Genomic DNA, 26,179 nt, shown 5'->3' on the forward strand with positions numbered 1-26,179 from the left:
AGACTGATAACACAACTACCCAGTTTGTTCCTTTATCTGAATGAACTGCAGGGCAAACTATGGCAGGTGAGGTAAGATTTTAGAGTTTGCTCCGAAGCTAACAGCTTCAATGCCCAAGATCCCAGAGCTGTAAGATTCAGCATTGCATGCCAGGTGACCAGCACAGGAAGGACAGCATGGCTGTCCCTTTGGACAGAAGTGCTGAGCAGCCAGCCCACAGAAGATGCACACGTTTTACCCAGGTCACCCCCAAGGGCATCCTGACCGTCTCCCATGGGAGACATGGACATTTCCAAAAGCAAGAGGGAATCCTGAGAAGGAACGGGACCTGCTTTTACTAGGCAGAGTGACTGTAATCACTCACCGAGAGCTTTTCTTGGCACATGGGTCCTGGATGTGTGTGTGCCTGATGATGTCAGAAGCACCTGGGACCACCCCAGTCCCTTTAGGCCCCAGGCATCTAAACGTACTCCAGGCTCTGAGAAAGTAATCAGTGGTAAATGACTGATTACAATGCTTTAGAGACCCATTGCTCTATAAAGGACTTTTTGTTCCAAAGCAACTTGGGGACTCTCTCACCCCCCTCCCCAGCCCCTGTGATGATGATGTGTTAGACAGTCTAGAGCATGAGGTGGACATGGGGACATTTTCCATGGGGTATTACAAAAAGTCATCTTCATCATACCTTACACCTGCCCCCTTATTTCTTCCCCTTATCTAACTCAATATTTTTTCTTCTCTTTTCCCCAGAACCCATCTCGGCTTTTGCAGGTGAGAATTTTAAAGGTAAAAAAAAATTTTTTTTTTTTGCATGTCTTTTTCTTCCACCCATGTGATGTGAATTTGGTGTGGGGAAGGAACCTCCAAACTTGACAGATCTCTCCAGAGAAAACAGACACCACACCTTCCCGCCACTAGATGGCACCAACAACACCTGTAGATTCCCAGAAAGAGGATTGAGATCTTCACTGTCTCTTGTTTAATTAAAGTTTAGAAACCTATAATAGAGACAAATAGGTTACAGATAAACCTTTCAGCCTTGCATTGTCCAACGGGGAGCAATGAGGCTAAAAATGCATGAGTGGTGAGAAAGGAGAGGCTGTGGGGGAGACTGAACAACAAAAATCAGCAGTAAATTAAAAGTGAAACGAGGTGGCAATGATTTATTTTTGCCTGAAGATGGTTTCTTTCCAGCTGCAGGGCACCAAGACAGGGGTCGCAGTGAGCCCCCAGTGAGGTACAGTGGCAGGCGGTTTTGCGAGCGTAGAAAGTTAGGGAAAAGACACAAGGAGTGACGGTCCTGAGGAGAAAGAGTTGCAGAATCCTGGAGCTGGTGTCCGGTGAAGGGGACGAGGAGGCATGTTTGCCTCCTGGACTTAGAGCATTTAAATACAGGACTGAAAACCAGAACAGGACATTTGCTCCCTAACAAAGAGCAGAGCAGAGAGAGACGAATCTGGGATGCTGCCTCGTGGTCGGAGCGAGGGTGGTGGTGACGGTCTGTGCTGCGGGGGGCAGCGGGGTTCGCCTCCTGCCCTCCTTGGGCTCCAGTGACTTGACACCGATGAAGTTTCCACCCAGTTGTCCAATGCTGAGTGTCTAGAAGCCCCTCGAAGGGCTTCCGTTCTGTTGGCCTGGGTGGCAGAGCGCACACCAACACTCCCCCTCACCTGACCCCTGAGGGTTTTCATACGAACAGCGGCGAGGCTTGTTGTGCCCTCTTTGTACCGGCTGGCCTTCACCCCAGGGGTGACAGCATTCCAGAGATAAGGGAAGTCATTTTTATATCCGAAGTCTAGACTCGTTATCTTCGCTCTCATTAATCTGTCCAGCTCCTGGCTAGAAAGAGATGAATTCCCGGTTTGCCACCTAGATGCGCTTTTGACTCCAAATCATCTGGCCCAATTTTCCACTCATCATCCTCTAAGACAAGGGGGGTGGGGCGGGAGGAAGAAAGTGGCAGGAAAGAGAATGACAGACCGACACAGAATACAATTTCTTTCTTTCTCCCCCGTCCGTGCCTCCCGAACGCCATCCCCGCTCCCCACGGCACATGTGAAAGTATGGAGTGTGTACCTGGGCCTGTGTTGATGCTCTTCGGTGTGTGAGATTTATGTTAATGCGGGTCCAAGTGTGGGGAGGGAAGCTGAGATCCGAACTGACTCACTTGGATCACAGTTGAATTCAAGTTCTTGGAATTCCAGGACCCAAGGTAATGTTTCTGTGGGGCAAGTCAAACCTGCTCGTTAAGACTCCAAGCTCCCAGGAAGGCTGGCTAAAGACTGACAACGGGCACGCAGTGTTGTGTGTGAGCCCGCATGTCTGAGTCCATGACTGACAGGTACAGGGGCTAAGTGCTTTGCTTCTTAAGAGATTCAACAATGCAGGGCGCATGTGCTGTTCTTGAGGCTCTGTTTACCGTGAGGCTTCACAGTCCAGTCATGTTCCCTTGTACACAATATATAAATAAAATATCATCAGAGCCGCAGTGCTCACTTAGCCAAAATAAACACAGGGCTTAGTGACTTGAAGGTAAGCATCTCCGGCACGCTCCCGATGGGCTGATTCGGGGGTTAAGCAAAAGCAGCGCATGGGAGGCATGGATTGGCCCCTGACTGTTGTCTCTGGAGAGTGCAAGCATTTTGGAAGAAGGAAACCAAGTCTTGAGGGGCAGAGACTTGGCCAAGGAACGTAGAGTCAAGGGCAGGATTGGAATTGAAAGTGGACAACTTCTATCACGTTTGCAAGTTGTACGCGGAACTCGGAGGCCGTAGCAAGGTGAACTCAGGGCCGGTCTTCTTTTGGGCCGAGGCCCCTTTGACCTCAGCATGCAACTCTGGGTTTTGACTCAAGCAGAGCCTTCTACTGGGGAGAGGAAAGGGGATGGCCATTTGCTCTGTCTAACCTAGTGAGTGACCGGCATAGCGTACCTCTCCTGGTCAGTGGCAGCCCCAGTGGGGGCGTGGGTGTCCTGGGATTAAATCAGCCTTTTCACTCAAAAAGGGAAACAAAGAGAAATCAGGTTTGGGCAGGCAGGATGTGGAAAGTTGATGGTGTAACGCTAATAACAATAGGCGGTTACATTGTTAGTATGGCTTTTTTTTTGAATCCCGGTTGTTTTTCTTTTCCATTATAAATTAAGCATGAGACAGAAGCAATCTCATTCTTTAGGAGAGACCGATGTGTACTAGGTAAATCTTTAAGGAAATGCAATAAAAGTGGCCTCTGGGCTGGGTCTTATGAGGTATTCTTGATCTTTTATATTTGAAAGTGTCTTTCATTCTCTGCCTCTTACTCATTTCTTGCCATGAAACATTTTCTTTTTATTCCAGTCACCTGTGTGTTCTGCTTAGTGTGTATACTTTGATTGAAAACCAGGGTGTGAGTCCGTAATGAAGAGAAACAAGCCATAGAGAAAAAGAGAATGTGTAGAGAAGGAACAAGGAGGAGAGAGAATGAATAAGCTGCGTTGTCATGTGATTTGTAAGAAGACTTTTGTTGTTGTTGTTATGAGTCACATTTTAAACAATGTAGCCTGGGTGTGCATTTTTTTCTTCCTTTCTTTTTTTTTTTTTTTTAAGCAGCAGCTATAACCGTAGTGCCGTCATGTATCTTTTTCTAGAATTTGAGCTTTAACAAATGAAAAATTGTATAAAGGAAAAGAAAAAAAAGAAAGAACCAAAAAGTGGTATAATTAAGATGATGGATTATTTCCTCTTAACCAATACTTTCTTTTTTCAGTAAAAGAAAAAAGAATAATAAAGAAGCCAGTAAAAATATGGAAAGCCCATGATCAGAGCTCTGTAGTTGTTGACCAGGTGGTTATTTTTAGCAGCTCACAGTAGAAGCAAGAGGTTTTGTTCACGTTAGAGGCTGGGGACTTTGAACAACGCAGGAGCAGAGAGACTGGGTCTGGTACCTTCCCCGTTAGAGACCCATGGAAGTCCCAGGCACGGGTGCACTCAGGAGGGGTGGTTGTTACAGTAGAGGATTCAGAACCGCTGTGTCTACCACTGATGGATGCTAAAAGGAACATCAGTATCTCTTACTAATGGCTGTAAGCCTGGGTTTTATGTGTCAGACCAGTTCTGAGAGCTGTAGGGCCCATCTCTGGGTTTCACTCTCCACAGTCCTGCTCCATTTTCCTCCAGGTAAAACCAGGAGAAAGTGAACATCTCAGTCATGAGAGAGACCCGTCCTGGGGTAGCAACAGAGCTGGCTGGGGTTTGCCTCGGGGTTTAAGTTCTGTTTCTTTGGTGCCAACTGGTCCATCTCTGCCCATCTCTCCTCTTTTCCCCCCATCCTCATTCCCCCACGGGCCACCCCCCAGAGGCGTCGCCTACCAACGTAGTGTCCCTCACCCCAGGGCGCAGGACCTGGGGTTGGCCTCAGATTCCCTCTCTCCTTGGCTTCCCTGCTCTTCTCTCCTAGAAGCACTTCCAAGAGGGGGTGCGGTACGAAAGGCAGAGAAGTATTCCTGAAGCCTGCCAGGGTTCCCGATAGGCAGCTGTGGTGTGCAATTCTCTCTCCTCATCCCCAACCCCCCCACCCCTGACGTCTCCAGCTGCCAGATTAAGGCTAGGTGTTGCTGAGCAAGGGAGCATGGAGATGAGATGTGTGTAAACCTCGTCACTGCTTGGCTGCCATTGCTTGCCTAAGGGGACACCGAGGCATTCTTTGTGAGGTTTGCTCGCGCAGACTGCCTCTCCTGTCACAAAGGGGGCTGACGCGCCCCTCCCCTCAAGCGTGCCTTCATCTAAACAGCTGCCAGCATCACTTTCTCTAAGGGGAGAACAGGTTTTTTTACCGACTTTTCCTCTCTCCAAGAAGTGAGTGCCACCGAAGAGAAGGGTCCGAAACTGGCAGCCACCAATCTGAATTTAGGGCATTTTGGAGAGATATGGGAGCTCAGTGCAGCATCTGCTAGCCTCGTGGAAGCCTCCCGAGGACCCCCCTCCGCCCCCGCCCAAACACTGCTCGTAAGCAAATCGAAGAGCCATTTCTCAGGGAGATTTTGTATTTTAACATTCTTCTTCCAAACAGATCAGTAGGCGTGACCACATTCTTCTACTATCTTCTGTAAACTCTTCTAGAGGAGGCAACCCATTTTTTTGTTGTTGTGTGTTTAATCTCACAAACTAAACAAGCCTTTTATCTGAAATACTCCTTCCCTAGCACCTCATTTTCAACCTGTGCAGAAAGGACTCTGCAGACAGGCCAGGCCTAAACAGTTCTTATTTGCCCTGAGCCTTTTTTCTTTCTTCTGAGAGAGATGCCTCACCGTTGGTGTCCTTCAAAACATTTCTTTTGGAGACCTGGGGGACTCCTCCAGGTCCTGAGGACATTTGATGAGCTTAGCTGTGGGAGATGCTTTCTCTTTACCATGACTCAGCGGGAACTTGACTGAGACAGTCCTCAGACAGGTTTGGGCAGAAGTCGGGGGCAGAGAGGGAGAGGACTACTTCTGTCCCTTCCCAGCTTGGTTAGGACGGGGCTCTGCATAATTCTTCTGTAGAAGGAGAGACAGTCAATGTGTTGGGTTTTAGGAGACTCTGTGTCACAGGTCCTCAACTCTGCCCTTGTAGCACCGGAGTGGCCATAAGCACGAGGTAATAAGGGCGGCTTTGTTCTAGAATGGACAGAAATAGGCAGTGGGCCAGAGAGGTTATCTGAGCCCTGGGTTCCCGTACTGGCCGGAGATTCGGTGCATGTGCTTCTGGTCCTGACCCTGCTACTTATCAGCGCTGTGAACTTCCTCCGAGGACTCTGCTCCCTCTGAGCATTTTACTTTGTGCTCCTCTGCCCTCTTACTCAATTTTCCTCCAGATCAAACCAGGAGAAAATCGCTTGTCCTCTCAGATCCTCAGGTTTCCCATCTGAGGGTCACGAGGAATAAACAAGGTGATTCATGGGAGGCCCGAAGCCCCACACCCAGCACTCAGGAAATGACCGCTCACTCTAGCTGCTGTTCTGGCCACGTTTCCCAGTGGTTATTAATTAGTAACCCTAGTTGCACAATAGGAATGGAAGGAGCACTACCCACTGTGTCCTTGTTCCCCCTTGGTCTCCTCCTATGCATGGCTTCTTACAATGTATTGTTTGTCACAATTCAAATTCTTTGCCTTTGCATTGCCCCCTTTCCTCCAGGGAGCTTAGAACTGTTACAGATGGAAGCCTGCTCAACCTTGCAAATACACTTGGCGTTATTGACTCTTTAAATATCTGTTTCTCATTATCTCACACAATGAGAAGACTTTGTGGAGAATTAGAGGATGGTAATTAATGAAAAATAGTTCAAGAGTTGAAAGCATGTTCCAATTGGGGGGGGGGAGAAAAGGGGATGTGAGTAAGTGGTAAGAGTTAGTGCAATCTAAAGGAACGTTCAGGTTGGCACGTGGCCAGCTCTGGACAAGGCTAGAGTCTTCTCCACACTCTTTCTCCCATGTTGGGGGACCAGCCCAGGCTCCTTTGTTGCAAAGCAATGGCCCAGTCACCCCATGTGACTGAGGGGACAAGTGGGGCCAAAATAGAGCCAATCACCAACCTGGGGACCTGGTACAGGTGACATTTGTCTGAAGGGGGCCCCTTTCTTGCAACTTCACCTAGAGGCACAATATGAGCCAGCAACATGACTAGCACTTTCCAAGGATAACTGCTATGTGAAGTACCAGTGGGTCATTAATGTTTTCCGGGGAATCTGGATGTTGTTTCAAATACATTCCCCCATCCATCCATCCATCCATCCGTCCGTCTGACATTCATTGGATTGCTGCTTTGGCAGGACATTTAGCCCCTACTGATCTGTCACCTTTCCTCTATCTGGCAAAGCAGAGCCTTAGTATGCAGCCCTCGAAGGCTGCCGCAAAGCCAGATTCCAAACCAGCGATCCGCCTGCCTGTGGGAGTTGAGTCTCTTTAGCTGGAGAATGTTCTGAGAAACTCTGGCCCCAACTACGGGTCACCCAAAATTGCCTGCAAGGGATGAGGGGAGAATTGTGAAATGGATCCTCTCTTTTCTAACTCCCTTAACATTATAAACACAAACTCATGTAGCATGTTTTCTCATTTCTCAAAACAATTGTCCAAGGAAAACATTTAAGGAGCTAATATACTGTCCATCGCTGTCTACAAAATGGCTTTTGTCATGAAAATTTTCTTCATGTTGATAATTTGGGGGGAGAGGAGCATTGGTAGGAAAGGGGAAGCGGGTCTTCTACCAAATGTGGGGTGTGTCTTCCAAAGCAGAGCAGAACTCTGAGGCCAGAGGTCTAGCTCTGACTCTGAACATGTAATCCACGTATTACGATTTCCCCTCCCTCTGGTGGGCCCCCAGATCCTCCCCACCATGCCCCAACATTGTCGCTATCACAAGAAACACTTTAGGAGTAGCATTAAGGCCCAGCCCTGGCACTCTGAGCCTTGGGGGGAGGCGGTGTATTTAATGTTGAAAACCAGCATCTCGACTGAAGGAAAGCCTTTGAACCTGAGACAATGTGATTTGGAGGGAAGGTGGGCAGTTATGACTTTTCCACTCGACAAAAATGTGTGCTCCTACCTCTGTGGTCTGGTCAGGTGCTTCGTTCAGGTGGGGAGTTAATCCCTGGGGGCGAATCCCCTTCCTTTCTCTCTCACTGTGGCACCAAATTGAAATCAGAAATCAGGGGCGCCTGGGTGGCTCAGTTGGTTAAGCGACTGCCTTCGGCTCAGGTCATGATCCTGGAGTCCCTGGATCAAGTCCCGCATCGGGCTCCCTGCTCGGCAGGGAGTCTGCTTCTCCCTCTGACCCTCCCCCCTCTCATGTACTCGCTCTCTCTCATTCTCTCTCTCTCAAATAAATAAATAAAATCTTTAAAAAAAAAAAAAAAGAAATCAGAAATCAGAGGCAAACCCAAGGACGCCCTTTGGGGAGAGGGGGTTGGCACCAGGGAACGTCAGCCCGTCCCCACACACTTTGTTGTTTCTCATGCCTTCTTCTGAGCCCACGTGCAAATCCAACAGCAGGACGGTTGCCAGGCAGCAGATACTCTTGGTGACCTGAATAATGAGTTGACACCAGTTCACTGTGGCTCGCAAGCTGGCCATTTCAAGGAGCCGTTTTCAGCGCCTTGCTTTCTCTGTTTCTGTGCATAATTTTCAATATGGTCACAAAGATTGACAGAAAGAGAGAGAGGGAGGGGGAGGGAGGGAGATAAAGAGCTTCCTCAGCTACAGTAATGAAATTATTAAATGACAGAAATGAGGTGGGAATAAAGAAAAACAGAGTAGGTGGTCATGAAGAAGACAAGGTAGAAAGGGGAGAGTGGGGCTGTTGCTGTGGCCGCCGGTCCGTCTGCGGTCTGACACATCCCTGTCAAAGCTCTTCCAATACCGCGGCACTCCTGAGGGCCCAAGAGGCACCGACAGATCCTGCACCTTAGCGGAAGAGGATCCCTCACACTGGGGGAGCCAGTGAGTAAAGCCTGGGAGGGTGGGGAGGCTCCAAAAGATATTCCAAGAAAAAGGTTCTCATGTTTCTCCCACTTCTGAGAAAACATCAGAAGGTCTGACCCACCCCTCAGCCAATCCCCAAATCAAAGAGAGGCATTCTGGTGTTCAGGCTGAGGACTTGGCCAACACTGACCCCTACGAGTCTTCACCTCAGAAGGTCTTTTAGTCATGAGCGCCTTCTTTGTGCATACCCTGAGGTAGAAATCAACGGGAGAGCGAGTTCTTCTGCTTGAGGGGCTCCAGGTCTCATGGGGGAGGCATGGAAATATAAATCCGCCCTGGCTGCCTCTTGAGCAGAGAGATCCATCCACAGCGTAGGACCAAGGATGGATGAAGAAGGCATCGGCCCCTCCCAGCCGTGGCTCTCCCTGGGGGGATCCCAGGGATAGAGAGGATGCATCTTTCTGGCCACCACCAGTTGATGTAAGCAACTAGGGATGTAAGCTTTCATAGGTTAAGCATGCATCATTTTTCAGAAGTAAAGATCATGTCTGGTTTTGGCAAGCTCCAAAGCTCCTAGTCCCGTTCTGGCCCAGATTCTCATCTGATGTAAATCTTTGGGAGAATCAAGTTGTAGCACTGTTTTGCATCAAGTGGGACTCTAGCCAGTCTTTCCCCAGAGTTACCCTGGGCTTACATCTGCTATATCATCTCCATGGCAACCAGAGGCTGGCCAGTGAACGTGGTTGCCTTCGAAATCCTCTGCTAGCTTCTCTTCCCTCCTCTGTCTTTTCCGTGATTAAGAATGATCTCCCTGCCTTGGCTCTCACTCACTCACTCACTCTCTCTCTCTCTCTCATACCCACTATCATTTGTGCCCACATTTTTTTTGTTGCAACGTCTTTCCAATCAGGTTTTAAGATCCTCTATCCAATTTAAAAAAAAAAAAAAAAAACGAAGATGTGTTAGGCATGGCTTGACAGTGATAACTGACCTGCTTAGACAAGACCAGGCTGATTTCAATGGGCATGGAAGCTTTGGCAAACCAAAGTGGAATTCACCTTTAAGTCTAGCCAGCCTAATTAATACACTGTCTAAGAATGCTGGCCAACCAGACCAAAAATTTCCACCCATTCAGAGAATCAGCCTTACGGAATCCCGGAACTCATTTCAGCATCATTTACTTGTGTGTATTCATGTGTGTATGTATGTGTGTGAATTAATAACGCTTCTATCTATGATAAAGTAACTGTGGTTTAACAGAAAGAAGAAAAGAGCCTTGTAATCACACAGCTCTTGGTTGACTCCCATACTTACCTACTTACTTGCTGTATAACCACTGTTCATTTAACCTCACTGAGCCTCTGTTTAGACTTCATCTGTGAAATGGGTCCAACAGTACCTATCTCATACGGTTGTGAGTAGGAAATAATATCAATCATTTAAAAGTGCTTGGCACGAGTGAAATACTCAGTACCATCTTATTCCCCTGTCCCCTTCCCTATCCACTCCAAAGCATGTATGTGTTTCTTTTTTTTTTTTTAATTAATTTTTTGATTAGTCTGCATGCTCTCAGCCTAGCAACACTCTTCTGTGTCTCTCCACCAGGGGGCACCCTCCTACCAGGGACCGAGCCCACAGTGGACACGGTGCCCGTGCAGCCCATCCCAGCCTACTGGTATTACGTAATGGCCGCCGGGGGCGCCGTGCTGGTGCTGGTCTCCGTCGCCCTGGCCCTGGTGCTCCACTACCACCGGTTCCGCTATGCGGCCAAGAAGACCGATCACTCCATCACCTACAAAACCTCCCACTACACCAACGGGGCCCCTCTGGCGGTGGAGCCCACCCTAACCATTAAACTAGAGCAAGACCGCGGCTCGCACTGCTGAGGGCCGAAGCAAAGGACAGCACCCAAAACAAACGAGAAAGACTGCAAACACGTTGCCTCGATTTTGCACTTTTTTCTCCTCGCCTAGTCTCTGTGTGAACTCTCAGACATCTCTCTCTCTCTCTCTCTCTCTCTCTCTCTCTCTCTCTCGGCCCAAACCCTGTGTGCTTTTATTCATCCTGACCATTGTCCTTGGGTCCTTTTTTTCCCCCCTTTTGTTGATTCCAAACCAACCACCCCCAACTCTAATGCTGCATCTTGGAATATGAGAAGAGATACACCCCTCAGCACTTCACAACTGAAGGCTCAGCTGGTTTTCTTTCGGAGACTGGTTCCCTGTTTCTTCCCCTTGCCTTATCCCCTACCTCCTCTCGGTGGGCAGTCTGCCAGGAGACTCGAGAGGAAACCTGGCTCTGTGTGTTTGTACATAGTATACATTTGCGTGTGAATAGCTCTGTGTGTGTGGGGGGTGTGGGTGTGAGAGAGAGACTGACTCATTGTGGGGAGTAGTGTGTGTGGGTGTGTTCAGAGAGGACCCCCTTTAATTCTTGTGTTACTTCTCCGGGGATACATGTTACAAGAAAATAATATACTGTACTAGTTTTGTTTACTTGGAGAAGAGATTGAAGCTTTTTGTTGCCTTATCTAGCTCTGGCTGGGTTTCTGTTGGCTACCATTATCATCTCCAGGTACCTAAAAATCTAGAGGCCACATGAGATGAAATGTGGCCCCTCCCCTCCCTGTCCCATTCCCAACCCATCTGACCCAAGAGGAAAGTCCCCCCAACGCACTCAGACATGACCCGTTGTCATGTCTCCTGGAGTCTTTGAAGGAGCAAGATAGCCGGCCTTCGGGTGTGTGCAGAACCATCTCGACTTCCAGCCCTGAAGCAAATCTGTCTCATGTTGCCTTATAAAAGAGAAGCTCATAATGAATGTTTAGCTTTTATCAGTTAAGTCCAATCTTGGAATAAGTCATAAAGAATAACAAATCTGAGACTGGCGTAGGAAAAGCAGTAGCCTGTTTTAAGTTGGGAGCAGGAGGTGGAGGAGAGAAGGGAGGAGAAGGAAGGACTGAAGTGTGGTCTTTTAAAAGTCTCCTCACTCAGGGGGGGTTGGGGGGCTTATTGTGCCCAATTTGGGATGGCATTGAGGAAGAAGGTTAAAAATCATATTCTTTGGTATTCTATTGGTCACTGTAATAGCATTTGTAAAATATGGGGGAAAGGGATCATTTGCTTTCCTTTCGTGGTGTTAATGTGTGCCTGAATCTACAGCCACTAAAACATAAGACTGTCCACCTGACTTATTTAAATATTATGAGAATATAAAAAAGTAATCATTTTTTTTTCACGTGTCAGTATGCTACCCCTTAAAGCATTCGTAGCATCTGGCAAATACACCCTCATAGGCTGGCCTGGCATTTCCAGATGTTGCTGCATCAGGAGAGGATATAATGAAAATAAATCTGTTGCTGCCCATGTGTCTTCTCTAAGCAACGCAGGGAGAGGGATATTGGAGATAAATTGCCTAATGATATTGCACAAAGGATAGATTCAATAATGAAGTCAATTTCATTGATAGGAAATGTGTATTTTAATGAGATGCTCAGCGAACTGGGGCTCAGCCTTGGGGGTGTTGATTTCTCACCCTCCTGCTCGGAATCCACCAGGGAAGGATAAGATTCTCTCCAAAGATGGTTGCCTGGGCTGAGAGCCTCCAGGTACCTTCTGAGAACAAAATATTAATTTTTTTTGGCTGCTTGGGAGAGAGAGACTTTTAGCATTCTTTCAGAGTATATTGGCAGATCCCTCCAGCACACACTCACTTTCACATCTGGCTTTTTTCATCCTTCTGAAAGAAAGGTGCTCTCCCACTCTTATTCTATTTCAAAGAGCTACTCTGTCTCAACCACAGCAGCGCTGCCAAGAAAAGAAAAGATGAAAGGCCAGAGCATGAGCTACCTTGAGATTTCAAGTGTCCTACCCCAGCCAAAGATGGAAAAAGAAGCCAGGAGAGGGGGAGGGGCAAGGGCCCAGCATACCGTGTGATGAATTCCATGCCAGTCACTAAGGGCTTTTTATCTCAGGTGTCCACATCCAGTTGTGCGTTTGGGGCCAGGCGTTCCCTCGAAATGATTGACATCCCTGTAGGCACCCTGTGGAGGGGCATGGTGTCAGGAAATTACACCTGGAAAATCCAGCCAGTGTAGCAACTGTCTGAGTTACTATATACCCTTGAGGATTTCCCTTCTTTAAAAGAAGATGACAACAACTTTGTGCATTTGCTGTGTCTTTATCTGATGCCCCATGTGGCATCATCTTTATGTACATGCCATAGTTGAAAATATGAGACTGCTCAAATCTTTGTGAATCCCATGATGCAGTTCAGCTGGGGATGTCACATCTCTCTCTCTCTCTCTCTCTCTCTCTCTCTGTGGCCCAGCAACTTTCATAGTATTATCCAGCTACTATGCTCAAAGGGCAGCTCTTCTATAAAATCATGCTTCGCAGCTTTAGAAAGCGAAATTCTGTATTTCATAGAGGGCGGGGAAGGATCACTCTCTTCTAAGAAAAATAGACTGGACAGGGGAATGCATGCATGCATGTGTTTAGAGTTGCTTCTCAGAAGACAAAGAGGTGATAGCAACTATTAAAATATAAATGAATGAATGAATGAATTGAAGGTCTAACTTGGGCTGGTAATGTTTTTGCCTTAGTAGAGGTTCCATCTCAACAGCTCCAGGAGGGAAACCCTTATCTCTGGGGTAAAAAAAAAAAAAAAAAAAAAAAAAATCCCTTCCTTGATATTATGCTAACAACTGCTATCCCCCTAATTGCTGGTGAAGGCAGAAAAAAGAAAAAAAAAATCATAGCATTGTCATTGACAAAACAGGACACTGAAAATAAAGTGAAATTGTCTTTTCCCTTATCCCACATTTTTGGGATTAAAGCCAGAATAGGATAGGAAATCCAGTAATATTTCCAACATTGATACCCCATCTTTAAAAAGACCCTGTCTTTCAAATGAAACTAGCAGGCAAGCAAACACCTAAATAATCGAAAATTACCAAAGAACAACAACAAAACAAGAAAACTTAAAGATTTTTACTTTCTATTCTTATTCCCTCTTCCTATAACTGTGACATCTCTTGCATTGCTCAGTTACCTGTGTGTCAAAATAACTTGTGGACATTGGAAACTATTTGAAAATGTATTGTGTGGAATGTAATAAAATGATGATATTTTTATACAAACATCTGGGCTTTTTTTTCACTTTTGCCTCTGAGAACAAAGTTGAAATGTAGGCTTTGAACAAATTGATGTTTCCAAAGTTTGCATATCGCCTTCTGAGCTACAGGGCCTTGCTGTGGGAGGTAGGTGGGTTTTTCTCCTTGAGGCTGAATGCCAGCTTTTTCTTCTTTTATTTTTATTACTGCTTGTTAGGAGTTTTATCCAATTTGAGCAGCTGAGCCAACTTTTATGATTGGTGTGGGATTTTGCAAAAGTTGCTAAGTGCTAAATTGCTCAGTGTGATTCCACAAAATTTCTCTTGACGGCAAATCCCTGGAGATTGGACTCTCCTGTCAAGGGGCCCCAGGGGGAATGGGACCAGTGGAGCTGAATCATGTTCTCGGCCCTGTGGAGACAGATAGCTTCCTCTGGAGAGGTAGCAGCGACATCATACCCCTTGCCTACCAAATTATTTCTTCCGTGGGGACATTGATCTCCAGTTTATGAGTACTTTCCCAGACAAAATGGGAACTTACCGCATGTTCAAGGCTCCAAAATATTCCAGACTTCATTTTGGAGCAAGTAATGAAGATAATTATATGATGACTATGAACCTGGAACCATCAGGCTGGAACAGTTTGTAAGAGGAACTTTCTATAAAAACTTCGAGAGGGGCTTGGGGAAACTTATGCAGAAAGCCAGATTGTGTTGACATGTATTTTTCTTCACTTCTCCTTTCTGAGTAGTTAGTGATTAGTTATATAAAATATTTCTATCAGTGGGGGGCTGGGGGGAAAATGTAGGAAATACCACCTCCTGGCTGTTTAATGCTTCTAAATGGTGGTCAAGAAGAAGTCGTAGAAGGATTTTCCACCACCCCCGACTCATGGGGTGTATTAAGAGCATTCCATCAACCCAGGAGCCTTCCTCAGGGGTCAAAGAACCATCCTTAAAGGTCCTAAGGAAAGGGACATGTCCAGAAGACCCTCTTTCCAGCAGAGTCCTGCTTTTTCCCCTCAAAACCTAGATTCAGGAAGGAGTATTTTTTTTTTTTTTACATCTGTAAACCTGTCCAAGTGGTGCTGAAAAGAAGCAGGCTTTTGGTTTTCAGATCTTACAGGAAACTGTTCGCACAGATGGCTCAGTATAAATGTTGCTATCTGTCCTCTGCGGGAGAATAGAGTAGAATGCCCAAGCATTGTTTGTTACTCTAATGACAAAGCATAATTACCCTTTTTGTCTAAATAACCCTTGGCTTTCCTTAAAGCCATTTGTTCCCATTAGTAAAGGAGAAACGGAAAGCATCTCAAAAGTACTTATGTCAGGCAAAGACCCAGGCTCAGTCAACATTTTCCTGAGCTCCAGGACCAAATTTGCCAGACTAAGTTAAACTAACCATCCCTTACGCTTCATTAGCATTACCATTTTTGGAACTACCTTTGAGCATTTCATCGTTGCTCTTCCTGCTTTGGTTCTAGTCCCAAGGCTTATTCTAGAAGTATTCTGTCTTCCCCAAAAGGGCAGAAGACTGTTAGGACTCGAATCTTAGGCATCAAACACAGCACTGTTACCAGTGTGGCATTTCACACCGAGCTCAAGTATAAATGTTACAGAAATTGTGTTTCCATGGATCATAAATGCCAGATGTCGAGGCCCAGTATGTCTTTTTCTGGCTCCTACCTGGCCCTTTATGACGGTTTAAGTGTGTGTTCTCACTGTTGAAGCAAGACACCCCCACCCCCGCCAGCCCAGATCACCCAAGCCCGGCCAATCTGCAGCAGCACTGCATTCATTTTCCTCACCCCTGTTCACTGACTTTGCGATTGCTTTGCACAAACACTGTGGCCTTTCTGTAATCTTTGATGAAAAGAGCTTCATTTTTAAGTTTTGATTTGTCTGTCGTGGGCTACCCATCTGAGCCAAACTGCGGATCTATAGGTGCGGCTTATTTTCTCTCTTTAATTGTGCACATCGCTGGGGTCCTCACAGCTGTAATTTGCCTTTCATCCACTTCAATGATGGCCCAAAGAAAACACAAAACAAATCCAGCCAGAGCAGAAGGAGGGGAGAGGGGGACGCCAGCTGATGGTCTTAAAATCGGCAGGGAAAAGAATCGCCTTACATAAATAAATTAAAAGCTAAGAATAGTGTAGGATTTAATTAAGCCTGACATAGATCAGGTGCACTGAAGTATGTCTAGAGGTGAGATCTAATCAGAAACCCGCACCCTTAAAAGGCGTCAGGCCACATGCCTCAGCCAGAGTATGCTTGCGCTATGTGGGGGAGTTCCGTTTGGCCCCAGACCTAAGCACTGAAGAGATATGAAATTTCCAAAAAACAAAACCCCTTTTAGCAGAGTATGGCACCGTGGAGAATCTAGGCGCTTCCAGGCAACCAGCAGAAACCATTCTTGCCCCTAGCCCAGTGGGCAGAAGACCCAGAATCATTCTACTCTCTTCTGGGTAAAGTGATTGTTCTTGGGCTTTGCTGTCACTGACCTCCAAGAGCCAAAAAAACCTAAAGGCCCATGGGCATTGGACCAAGAAATAGGAGAGGCTGTTTGAAAAATCAGCAATGGACATTCTAGTAGCAGTCTGGGTGTTGAGTAGGGAAACATCTTGTTTTGGAGGCTTACGACCAGAGTGGTTATTGATCCTGAAAGAAGTTGCTGGGGAAATTTTAGGATAATAACTGCCTGGGTTTCTCACTCTCTCTTTAACTTACAAGTTATACACAACTACATCCTGGAAACATGCAAGTAACACAGAAGAAGCAGAAGTCCATTTCGTTGCTAACCAGTCTCACTCTCTTCTCCAAAGAGAGTAATCACGAGAGACAGTTTGAGGTATCTCTTTCCAGGCTTTGATTTATACCATGACAAACATGTATATTTGTGTCCAGTTAGTGTGGTCTGGTTGGATCGTGGTTTGGTTTTATTCTGCATAAATGATTTCACAGCATTTCCTCCTTTGTTGGACAACCTTCTTCCTTTTCCTTTAACAAAATCTTGACAATATTTCAGTCCACACCTCCAGACTTACCGCATCCTTCTTAGCTCTTGCATAGCATCCCATATTGTGTCGACGTACCATAGTTTATTAACTGCTCCCCTACTTGTGGGCATTCGGGTTGTGTCTAGTTCACTTTTTTCCCTATTGTAAACAATACCATGATGAACATCTTTGAGGTTGCCTCTTTGTGCACGTTTCTCTCCGACAGAATTTCTGGGTCAAACGGTGTGCCTAGTTTCACTTTAAGGGATGCTGCAAATGGCTGAGGCTTATCTTTTACAGTGCATCTGTCCCCATGTGCAGGATAGTGGATCTCTAGTGGACATCCTGGGTTCTGTCCCCTGCCACATCTGCACAGGCCATGTAATCTCTGTGACTATCTCTCTTCCCTAAAGTGGGTGGAGTGCTTGCCAGAGAAAACTTTAGATAGTTTTAACTGCAGGGAATTGTAGTTGTGGGGACTTTTTCAAAAACTGTCCATTGGTGGAGGATGTGGGCCTGGCAGTACGTGGCAGCTCACAGGAGCTGTGGCCGCCGGGGCACAGGAGTTAACTCCATGCCTGGCTTCTGTAGGCAGAGCCCTGTTCTCCATGATTAATGAGTTCCACTTGGTTTCTTCAAAGAGGGACTGTGCTGTGCCTTGCTCTTATTTATTTATGTTTTCTACTAAAAAATTCATGTAAAAAACATCCTTTAAGGTCAGTGCACAGTATTGTGCTGCAGACTAAAATATTCCAGCAGCCACAAGCAGGCCCACGAGCCGACAGAAAGTCTCCAATCCTTGTGGCCTTAGGACCAAGGCCCCCACACTGGGCCTGAGCAGAGCAGGCTCTCCAGGCCAAAAGGTGGCGTCCAGCTTTCTTCCGAGGAGGTTCGGGGCTGATGTGACCCAAGGAAAGTCATCACGGGCGGTGAGGTTGTTTTCTAGTGGGAGGTTTATATGTGCAGGCCAAGCTGCTGGCCCCAAATGGCTCCAGCAAGGAGTGGCAAGTAGAAGAGAAGCCAAGGGGCCTGTTTGTTCAAAACACCGTTTCTTCCAAGAGCACCACCCTGATTTCTACTATGCACTAAGACAAAGGGTTTAAATAATAGGACTTTGACTCTGAGCATAATGGACAGTGTCTACTGCCATATATGGGTTTTATGGGCTTTTTTCTCTGACCTGCCAAAAAATCCAGGACTTCTGCCTCTTGGGCATGGGGTTCAAGTAGATAACTCGGGGTGGCTCAGGAGAGAGAGCAGCATGAGCGTGAGGTACGGATGAGCTAGAGATATGTCACTGCAAACACGCACACACACGCACACACGCCTTGTTTTGTCTTCTAATTGTGCAAAATTGAACTCTTTAAAGATCATTAACTAACATACCCCCTAAGCAAGGGCTCCAAGCCAGAACTAGAATGATAGTATACCATGTCTTGGCTTTCAGCAATCGCGCTTTCTTTGTCAGGTAGCGGGACTCATTAACACGACGCCTGGACTGGAGTTCTCTGACTTGCTAGAGAGCAGCCGGCTCCAGTGATGATGTGAGTGCAGAGAAAGCTTTGAGCCAGAGGGGGCCTTGACCAACGTCCTATTCTCAGCCAGCCCGCCAGTTATTGAGGCTGCATTTCAGCAGACTGTTAAAGAACCATTTTGTCCCTTTGTGTTTCCTAACTGCCACCCAGGGGCTGGGAGAGGGGGTATGAGGACCTCAGGGGCCCGTGTGGACTCCCCATTGCTCCGCGTGGGCAGTTCTGACAGCAGGCACTGAGATGCGGAGAGCAGCATTAGGACCTAGACAGGGGCTGACGTGGGTTGTAAAAGCAGCCCCCTGACCAGGGAACCTCATCAGCCTCGGCCAACTGTAGACCAAGCGGGTAAGCTCAGGAATAGTGTTCATGGGAAGTCCAGGCCCACCACACTGTCATGGCTGTCTGGCTTTGCAACTCCTCATAGGGCCACCATCCCCTCCTCTTTCCCCGAGCAGGACCTGTCCCCGCCCATCTGCCTTTGTGCCAGATGTTGCTCGTCTTCAACCTCCAGACTCCCCTTTCTGCATCATCCCCCTCTCCTGGGGGCCCCCCTCCTCCTCTCCTCTGTCATTGTCACACCATCACCAAACCCTTTCCCAGAAAAGTGTGGGGCAGATTCCCTCAAAGCTCAGTTGGTTACTTTCCTCCAAGGAGTTGCATTCTTACTGGAGACTAAAGTATTCTCTTATGTGATAATTACAGTCCTTGGTCACCAGCAGGCTTCTGGGGGAAGTCACCCCCTGAATGGGTAGAGAGAGGCACCTTTATGGAGCCCTTAACATCTCACAGAGTTGTCAATTCTTATGTTCTGAAGAAGAGCCCAGCTTTTAAGTATAACAAACTCCCTTGGTGAGATGCATAGGGTGTTTTCTTCAGGGACTTATGAAATATGAGGGGAAGCTTTAAGAAGACATCTTTGGTCACATGGGGAGTGAACGCAGTTTTGTTTCTTCGACCCTATCCTTTCGCTCACCCAGGTCGTAGGGAACTATGCCACCTGAGTGCTGTTCCCAGTATGCACCCTTCCTGAGCATCAGGATTGGAGGAGAGGAGAAATGTCAAAGCCCACCAGGGGAGCTCTGTGAAATGTGAAAATGTAAGACTTTTATCTCAGGAAAAAATAAGATTGGGGAGAGACACCTCTACCCTGAAATTTTATAGTTTCCTCACCTTCCTACTCTAAGAAGGTAGCCAACAAAAGAACAGCCTATTTCTTGTTGACATATCTACTTATAGTCATGAAGAATGTCTCTGATTTTTCCAAGACTTAGGGTGGAGGACAGATTCCAGAATTTTCCTCCATCACCGTAGTGGGGTTTTTCCAGCCTGCACAATTGTGAATCCCATCTTTACAGCAAAATATTTCTCTGGCTGCATTTTTCTTATTTTCACACCATTGTTGGGGCTCAGTGGAGCCATTCTGGCCTCAGCTGCTCATCCGCCTCCACACTTGAAAATATTATTAGGTCATTTCACAGCCTTCTCATTTGCAGTTGGTATTTCCAGGCCTTTTTAGTGTTTTCTCCTGGTTATTCAACTAAAAATAATAAAAAATAATGGCTAAATTCAAGTTCAGACTCCAGATATCTCAAACCAAGGCCCCCATGTTTTCCAGCTTGAAACCATTTGAAAACTCCAAAAGATATTTTTTCCATGACTTTGCATATATTTGGCTATCAGCCCAAGAGATAAAAACCCATGATAAAGGATCTTCTGATGGTGTTTCTAAACTGAAGCCAAACCCAGCAAGGGATAAATGGCTCTCGAGTACCCTGACTCCCTAATGGAGGAGCTTTGGCAAAGTTTTCATCAACATCTGAACTCTTGGCTCCTTGTAGCAACTGGGGATGAACAAACTGAATTAGGGAAATTAAGTGTGGTGGGGCGGGGGGAGCTTCAGCCAATACTAAATGTTAAACTGAACTAAACACTTTGAAAGGCCAAGAAATATCTCCTAGTCCTTCATTATTTCTCATTTATTTCAGTCTCGGTGTTATATCTCCTGCTGGGATCAAAACAAAATGGCTGAGAGAATTTTCTGAAGACTACTCCCGTCTGAACAGTCCAGTGATTTAGCTGGCTCAGGGGTTTCAAGAACTTGGAATCAAATTCAGCAAGGGTTCTAAGTAGCCAAAGAGCTTATCCCACATAAATCACAGCCCCAAACAAGGTGTCGAAAATGTGGCTTACTCACTTCACCACTGATTTGTTCAATGACTTACTGCATTTTTTGACCCTCCTTCCTCAATTTCTTCCTCTTTAGAGGTGATGACACCTGTACCTGTGAAAATGAATGATTTCGATGATCCCCTGTGTGTAAGAGACTCTTCAATCCTTGCTTTAAAGGCCGGTTGCGGTTTGGTGGGTTAAGTGGCCATGTTATCAGACTGGTTTTATCAGTTGAGGTGGAGGCTTAACACTTGGGGCATAATTTACCCTCTTACTTCCTTGATTGCCAGTTAGCAGGGCTGGTTCCTAAGGCAAATGAGCAAGTATCGAAAACAGGGGACCTCGTGGCTTCCCCTTTACCTGTCCTTTTCGTGGTCTTCTCTTTCCACACACACCTTAAGATGGCTGCCTTCAGGGAGCAACGACCCAGGAGAAGACAGACCTGGGGGGAAGACTGAGGCAATGAGTAGTGTGGGGCCCTTTTCTGTGGGAGTCACCTTGTCTGCCTCAACCAGCAGCTTCTTGAGAGAGTCCTCATCTGAAAGGCCCTCTGACCCTTCTCATTTTCTTCCTGTGAGACACAGAATTCTAGGGGCACCTGGGTGGCTCAGTTGGTTAAGCGACTGCCTTCGGCTCAGGTCATGATCCTGGAGTCCCGGGATCGAGTCCCGCATCGGGCTCCCTGCTCGGCAGGGAGTCTGCTTCTCCCTCTGACCCTCCCCCCTCTCATGTGCTTGCTCTCTCTCATTCTCTCTCTCTCAAATAAATAAATAAAAAATCTTTAAAAAAAAAAAAAAAAGACACAATTCTACAGCAGGGAAGAACGCCAGTGGTTACTTGACAGAGGAGCAAACTGAGGCTCAGGGGGTCTCACCCAGGCTCTCACACCTGGGGTGGATCGCCAAACTCAGACGAGAAGTAGGCAGCCTGTTCCCAGTGTAGTGCTCCTCCATAGCCCATGCTGCTTCCCCTCAGATACACAGCAACCAGGCCACTTAATCCACTGCTCCGAGTTGGCATGGAAGGGACTCTTCACAGAAAAGTATGTTAGTTATCCTGAAATGATCTACATTCAAGTGACCCAGGAATGGGCTGTCCTAAATAATTTATCTAAAAATAGCCAGTGGTTTGGGGCAGGCTTCTCACTCCCTGAGCAATCTTGCAAAGCTCCTTTTACAATGCAGAAAGTAAACAGAACAACGTCAATGCCAATACACTCGCAGGAGACCACAGCCTAGGAGAAGTTGGGAAAGTGAAGGTGGAAAGTTTTCTAAGAGTACCTGCAGAAAAGCAGTCTAACCCCAAAGAATCTTCATGTAAGACGGGGGGAAAAAATGGAAGAAAATGAGGGAGAGCGGAAGATAAAGCGTGTGTGCATGTGCGCATGCGTACACAAGGCGGGGAAGGAGAGAATGGGAAGGAAAGACAGAGAGAGCATTCCTGTTTGCGGCCTAAAGCATGCTCAGTGGGGAATTTCCCGGCTGCAGGTTGGAGTGTTGGGGGTGTTTCCCCTGCATAGCATGTGTGGTCTGACCAGGCAGCGTTCCAGACCCCACAGGGAAAAACACATCTCCTTAGAGTAGGTTTGGTTTGTGAACGGGTATGGCCTTTCAACTTTCGTGCCATAGTGTTGCAGTTTACTGATAAGGACACTTGACAGTCTGTGACTCTTCTAGTGTGGAGGGTGTTCCTAGAACAGTGAGTGAATGTTTTCGTAACTAGCCCCTACAGGCCTCTTGCCCTGAAAAATCAGGACTAGAGGGGATGGGTAAGAACTTGAATCACTCTTCACTGTGTACCTAACCCACCTCTTGATGGTGCTAAGGGGAGGGGCTCCTGGGGAAACGGGACTTTGCAGCCAAGGCTTCTATCACAATATGAAAACGACCAGATTTTGTTGAATTGTGTTGTTTGTTTTTTAAGTGGTGGCCACTCTGCTCACTTGATGACTTGAACTCTATGAAAGTCCTTTCCAGTCCTGCATGAGTTCACTTCTGCCTTTCACTCTGCTGGCTCACAGCAGCTAGTCGGGGGGAGGAGCAGAGACCTGACTCTCGCAAAGGGAAATCCAGGTGGAAGATCTGTAGCCAGGCATGGCAATCTCTTTGAATTCCTTAATGGATCAGGTAGAAGTGAATTCAAGCCAACACCAAGGGATCAGTATATGAGTGAAAAGACTCAGGTGCTATGTGTGGAACCATTCCTTTCCATAGATAAAGGAGCTAGAACTCCCCAACCCTTACCTCACAGCAGCCTCGGTTCCAAAGCATCCTCCTCCCCACTCGCATGTTTCCCTTCCTGGCAGCGGCCCAGCCTCATGTGTCCAATCCCCACCCTGGACGCCAGCAGCACTTGGAGTCCCGTCTACAATGCCCCGCTTTCTTTTCTGCTGTTTTGGCATGGACGGGTCTTTGCTTCCCAACCATGGTGAAGGGCTTTGATTGTAGATACCTGGTCCCATACATCTTCATTTTTCAAAGTCCTCAGTGTGGTTCCCGGGCGCCTTGTAAATCCCCTTTATAAGTGATGGTTGGTTGATTGGTTGGTTAATGAAGACAGCCCTTGGAAGAACAAGGTAAATCAGACTTCCCCCCTCTGAGTAACGCCTGTCACAGAAAACATGAGCCTCAAATTTCAAATCAGATTTTCGCATTCATGAGAAATCCTCCTGAGTTCCCATCAAAGTGGTGAGCTGGCGATGCAGGCAAACAGCCAGAGAGCGTATATCCAGTCAACTAGGATCCATTACTAGCCTGTTAGAAGAGGGTAGTGATGATATGGTGGTAATTGCGGTGTCCTGTCTATATCCAAAGAACTCGCTGCTTGGGGGTGGGAGGCCTCCTCTGGCCCTAACACAGTACTGAGAGTCAGAATTCAGGCTTTGGAGTCAAACTGGCCTGAGATCGAGTCTACACAGGGTCCCAGAGGAAATCGGGTCATGGGAGCACAAAGGTTGAAAGTGGAAGTTGTGTGGGTGGTAAGATCTGTTCCTGATCTGTGTTATCCTATAGGTGTGGCCCATTCCACTCTCCCTCATCCATCTCCCACTCACAGATACACCCACCCACTGAACCGGAGTCCTAAAAGGTCCTCTCCAAGTTTGTCCTTTACAAAAAAGAACAATTCAATTCAATTCCGAGTCCCTGGTCCCTACATGCTTTTGCTGTCTTTTGCTGTCAGGGCAGTGCTGCCTCCCCTCTGTGTCTTGAGCTCACCATTTCTCCCTCCTCTCTACCCTTGCCTTTTCTAGCTAGAACTACAGGGACCTGGCGGGAGAGCCACACTCCTTTCCTGCCAACATCCTGAGGAAACAGGCTCAGGTTTACCTATTGGGTTTAACAGAAAAGGAAAGTGGCCCGTGAAGGGCAAAGGGGCTTTTAAGAAAAAAAGCTCTTAATCAAACACAGATATCAAGAATATTAGCAAGGGGACTAGAGAAAATTGCTATCAAAGTAAATTGCTTTTTGTACAAATGTTCCCTTTATTTGGGTTTTCCCCAGTGTGCCATTCTTTCTTTAAGGCTTGGTGAACAGATGCGCTTTTGAAAATGTTGATTAACTTATCCTTTTGTCGACCCCTTCCCACTCACCTAAACTCCTGGGAACAGTGATTATACAAAAAGCCAAGTCAAGCCTCTACAGTGTTCTTCTTCACCTTGAGTAGCCTTTCATTCTCCAGGTGCAGAAATCTCAGCCACATCTGGGCAATCAATTTCAGAGAACCTTAGAAATGGACCAGTTCTTGCGAGGTCATCTCATCCAGTCCTCTGTCTCCAGAGACAAGAGGCCGTGATCTCCTGGGGCGAAATGTTCTCATACTCATTACCATCCTTTTACCCTTTATCCTTCAAGATCAATGCCACATACACCCCTTTCTAGCCGTGATCAATAGTGTCCTAAGAGTTCTTCCCTGAGGGTATGAGATGGAGCAAAATGGCATTCTAGCCTCCAAGAATCTGTCACATCCTTGGCAGAAACCAAATCCCTAAAAGCAAGAACAGGATTTGGCCCAAAAGTCACTGGCAAGAGCCCCACAGTTTTTGTGCTAGGCAGATTCCCATAGTCTTATCCAGTGTTCTGCATCTTTTAACCGTGAAGGTGTTAAGGCATATGAGCATCCCGTCAAAACAATTAATTGTTGGAAATGTGATGGTTTTCGTCCATGTTTGTTTGTTTCATACGGTTAAAAAAAAGTCTCCAGGTTGACTTTCACAAGCTCGGTTTGATCCCTATGACGGACACCACCTGCCTCTTGTTGATTCATATTCACATCTTCATTTCAAGGAAACAGCCTGCATCGTAGGGGTCTGGAGAATAATGCAGGGGATGGGCATTGAGGTGGGGAAGCTGGCGTGACCTGCAGGTGCCAGTTGCTGTGCTATAAACATGCCAGAAACAGGCTGGATTTATGGCAAATCAGTGCCACATGGCATTGATCCTTTCAAGTGGGGGTCTTGGCAAGTTGTTTTGTTGCATCCCTTGCTGGTGACCAGGGGGATCAGAATGTGCTTTAGCACTTTGGTCAGGAATGAGGAAGACTTCTATCTAACGTGATTAAAAACACGGCCTCCAGGAAAAGACTGAATTTCGAGCGTAGCAGTGATAGATCAATCCTCAGTTCGGGTCATGGTCAAGTAGATCTTCTCTGAGATGTGCTGATGAGGGAAAAGTTCAGGCCGGTCTGAAGTTCTTTCTTCTTTTTTTTCCTCTTGTTTGATAGTTTTAGCTGTCTGGAATTTGGGCTTGGCTTAAGCCTGGGTTTTCAGGTATCAATTTATAGTGCTGACCTCAAGGTTGTTCACCTGACTTGGGGTTCAATAAAACTCCTAAAGGGCCCTATGCTCGCTGGTGCCATCCTGAGCTGACGGCCAGGGCAGGCATAATTAACTTGTGAGAAAGAAAGAAATGATAAATCACCACGTTTTGATTCTCTTCTTTGATGTTTTACCATTTTAGACAGGTAATTTTCATTGGCTCTGATTTCTATAAGATGGACAGCATAGTGAATAAAGAGACTGTCTTTCCCACCTCCCCCCAAAAATTATCATAAAAAAAGAAAAGATAGACAGCGATAACACTGGAGAAAATTCACAGTAAATTAACTTAGCTCTATTCAAGCCTGGGCTAGTCAGACTGGATGCCCGTGTTTGACCTATTCTAAGCCATAAAGAAAGCCAGTAGGAAAAGTAGACTGAGGAGGAAAGACGAGAGAGATTAGCACAGATATGTGGAGGTGGTCAGGCATTATGACATTCTTTGCAGTTCTACTTCTACATTAAAACATACGATGATGAAATGTGACTTTGTTAAATTACCATACATTTATTTGAAATCCAGGAGAAAGACCCTCGTAGTATATGTCTACTTAGATGCATGCATATGAGGAGGGTCAGTTATACTATATAAACATCACAGTAATGGCAACTGATGATGGGCATGCCATCCAGGTTGCCTTGGATAAATGCAAACCTATATTGGCAATGAACTACAGTCATTACAACAACACAAGTGAGGATTTTCTTGGCGCGAAAAACCTTTTTTGTTTCTTTTCTTCTGGTTGCTGTTAGAAATAAAGACAAATCGTTTGAAGGGGAAAGAATCCAGTAATGTACGTACTAAATGATCTAGAAGCAGATGTGATTCTTTAGCTTCCTACTGTACCAGGGAGTCACTCCGAGGAAGGTTGCATCTCTGCCTGTTAGCCATGGCGATAGAACTCGTTATAACTTGATTTGTTTGTTTTCTTTTTCATTATAGTGGACATTCCAGAAATACATGGGAGAGAAGGCTATGAAGATGAAATTGATGGTGAGTATTGGTATGATTTAGCAGATAATCATGAAATTCAAGTTTGGTTATAAAGACGTCAACAAAAGTAATGCCCGGGGTATTGGAAGGCCAGGATTTAGAACTACCAGTCAGAAATATAAGTGAAAAGAA

At 46.5% G+C, this 26,179-nt stretch overlaps 1 protein-coding gene across 6 annotated transcripts in view; it reads left to right on the top strand.

Moving 5' to 3' along the window:
• The window catches only part of NRP2 (neuropilin 2), a 115,366-nt gene that overhangs the window by 83,811 nt on the left and 5,376 nt on the right, over positions 1-26,179 (top strand). The window contains exons 15-17 of one of the 6 annotated variants that reach the window (XM_078071229.1): positions 751-771; positions 20,335-20,387; positions 25,997-26,047. In XM_078071229.1, the coding sequence (XP_077927355.1) occupies positions 751-771; positions 20,335-20,387; positions 25,997-26,047 (125 nt within the window). Of the gene's footprint in view, positions 1-750; positions 787-10,034; positions 13,570-20,056; positions 20,243-20,334; positions 20,388-25,996; positions 26,048-26,179 lie in introns of those variants that run through there. The other 5 variants (XM_036066138.2, XM_036066139.2, XM_036066140.2 and 2 more) reach the window with 5 other exon arrangements.

This window comes from Halichoerus grypus, chromosome 4, assembly GCF_964656455.1.
Source record: "Halichoerus grypus chromosome 4, mHalGry1.hap1.1, whole genome shotgun sequence".
Lineage (NCBI taxonomy): Eukaryota > Metazoa > Chordata > Mammalia > Carnivora > Phocidae > Halichoerus > Halichoerus grypus.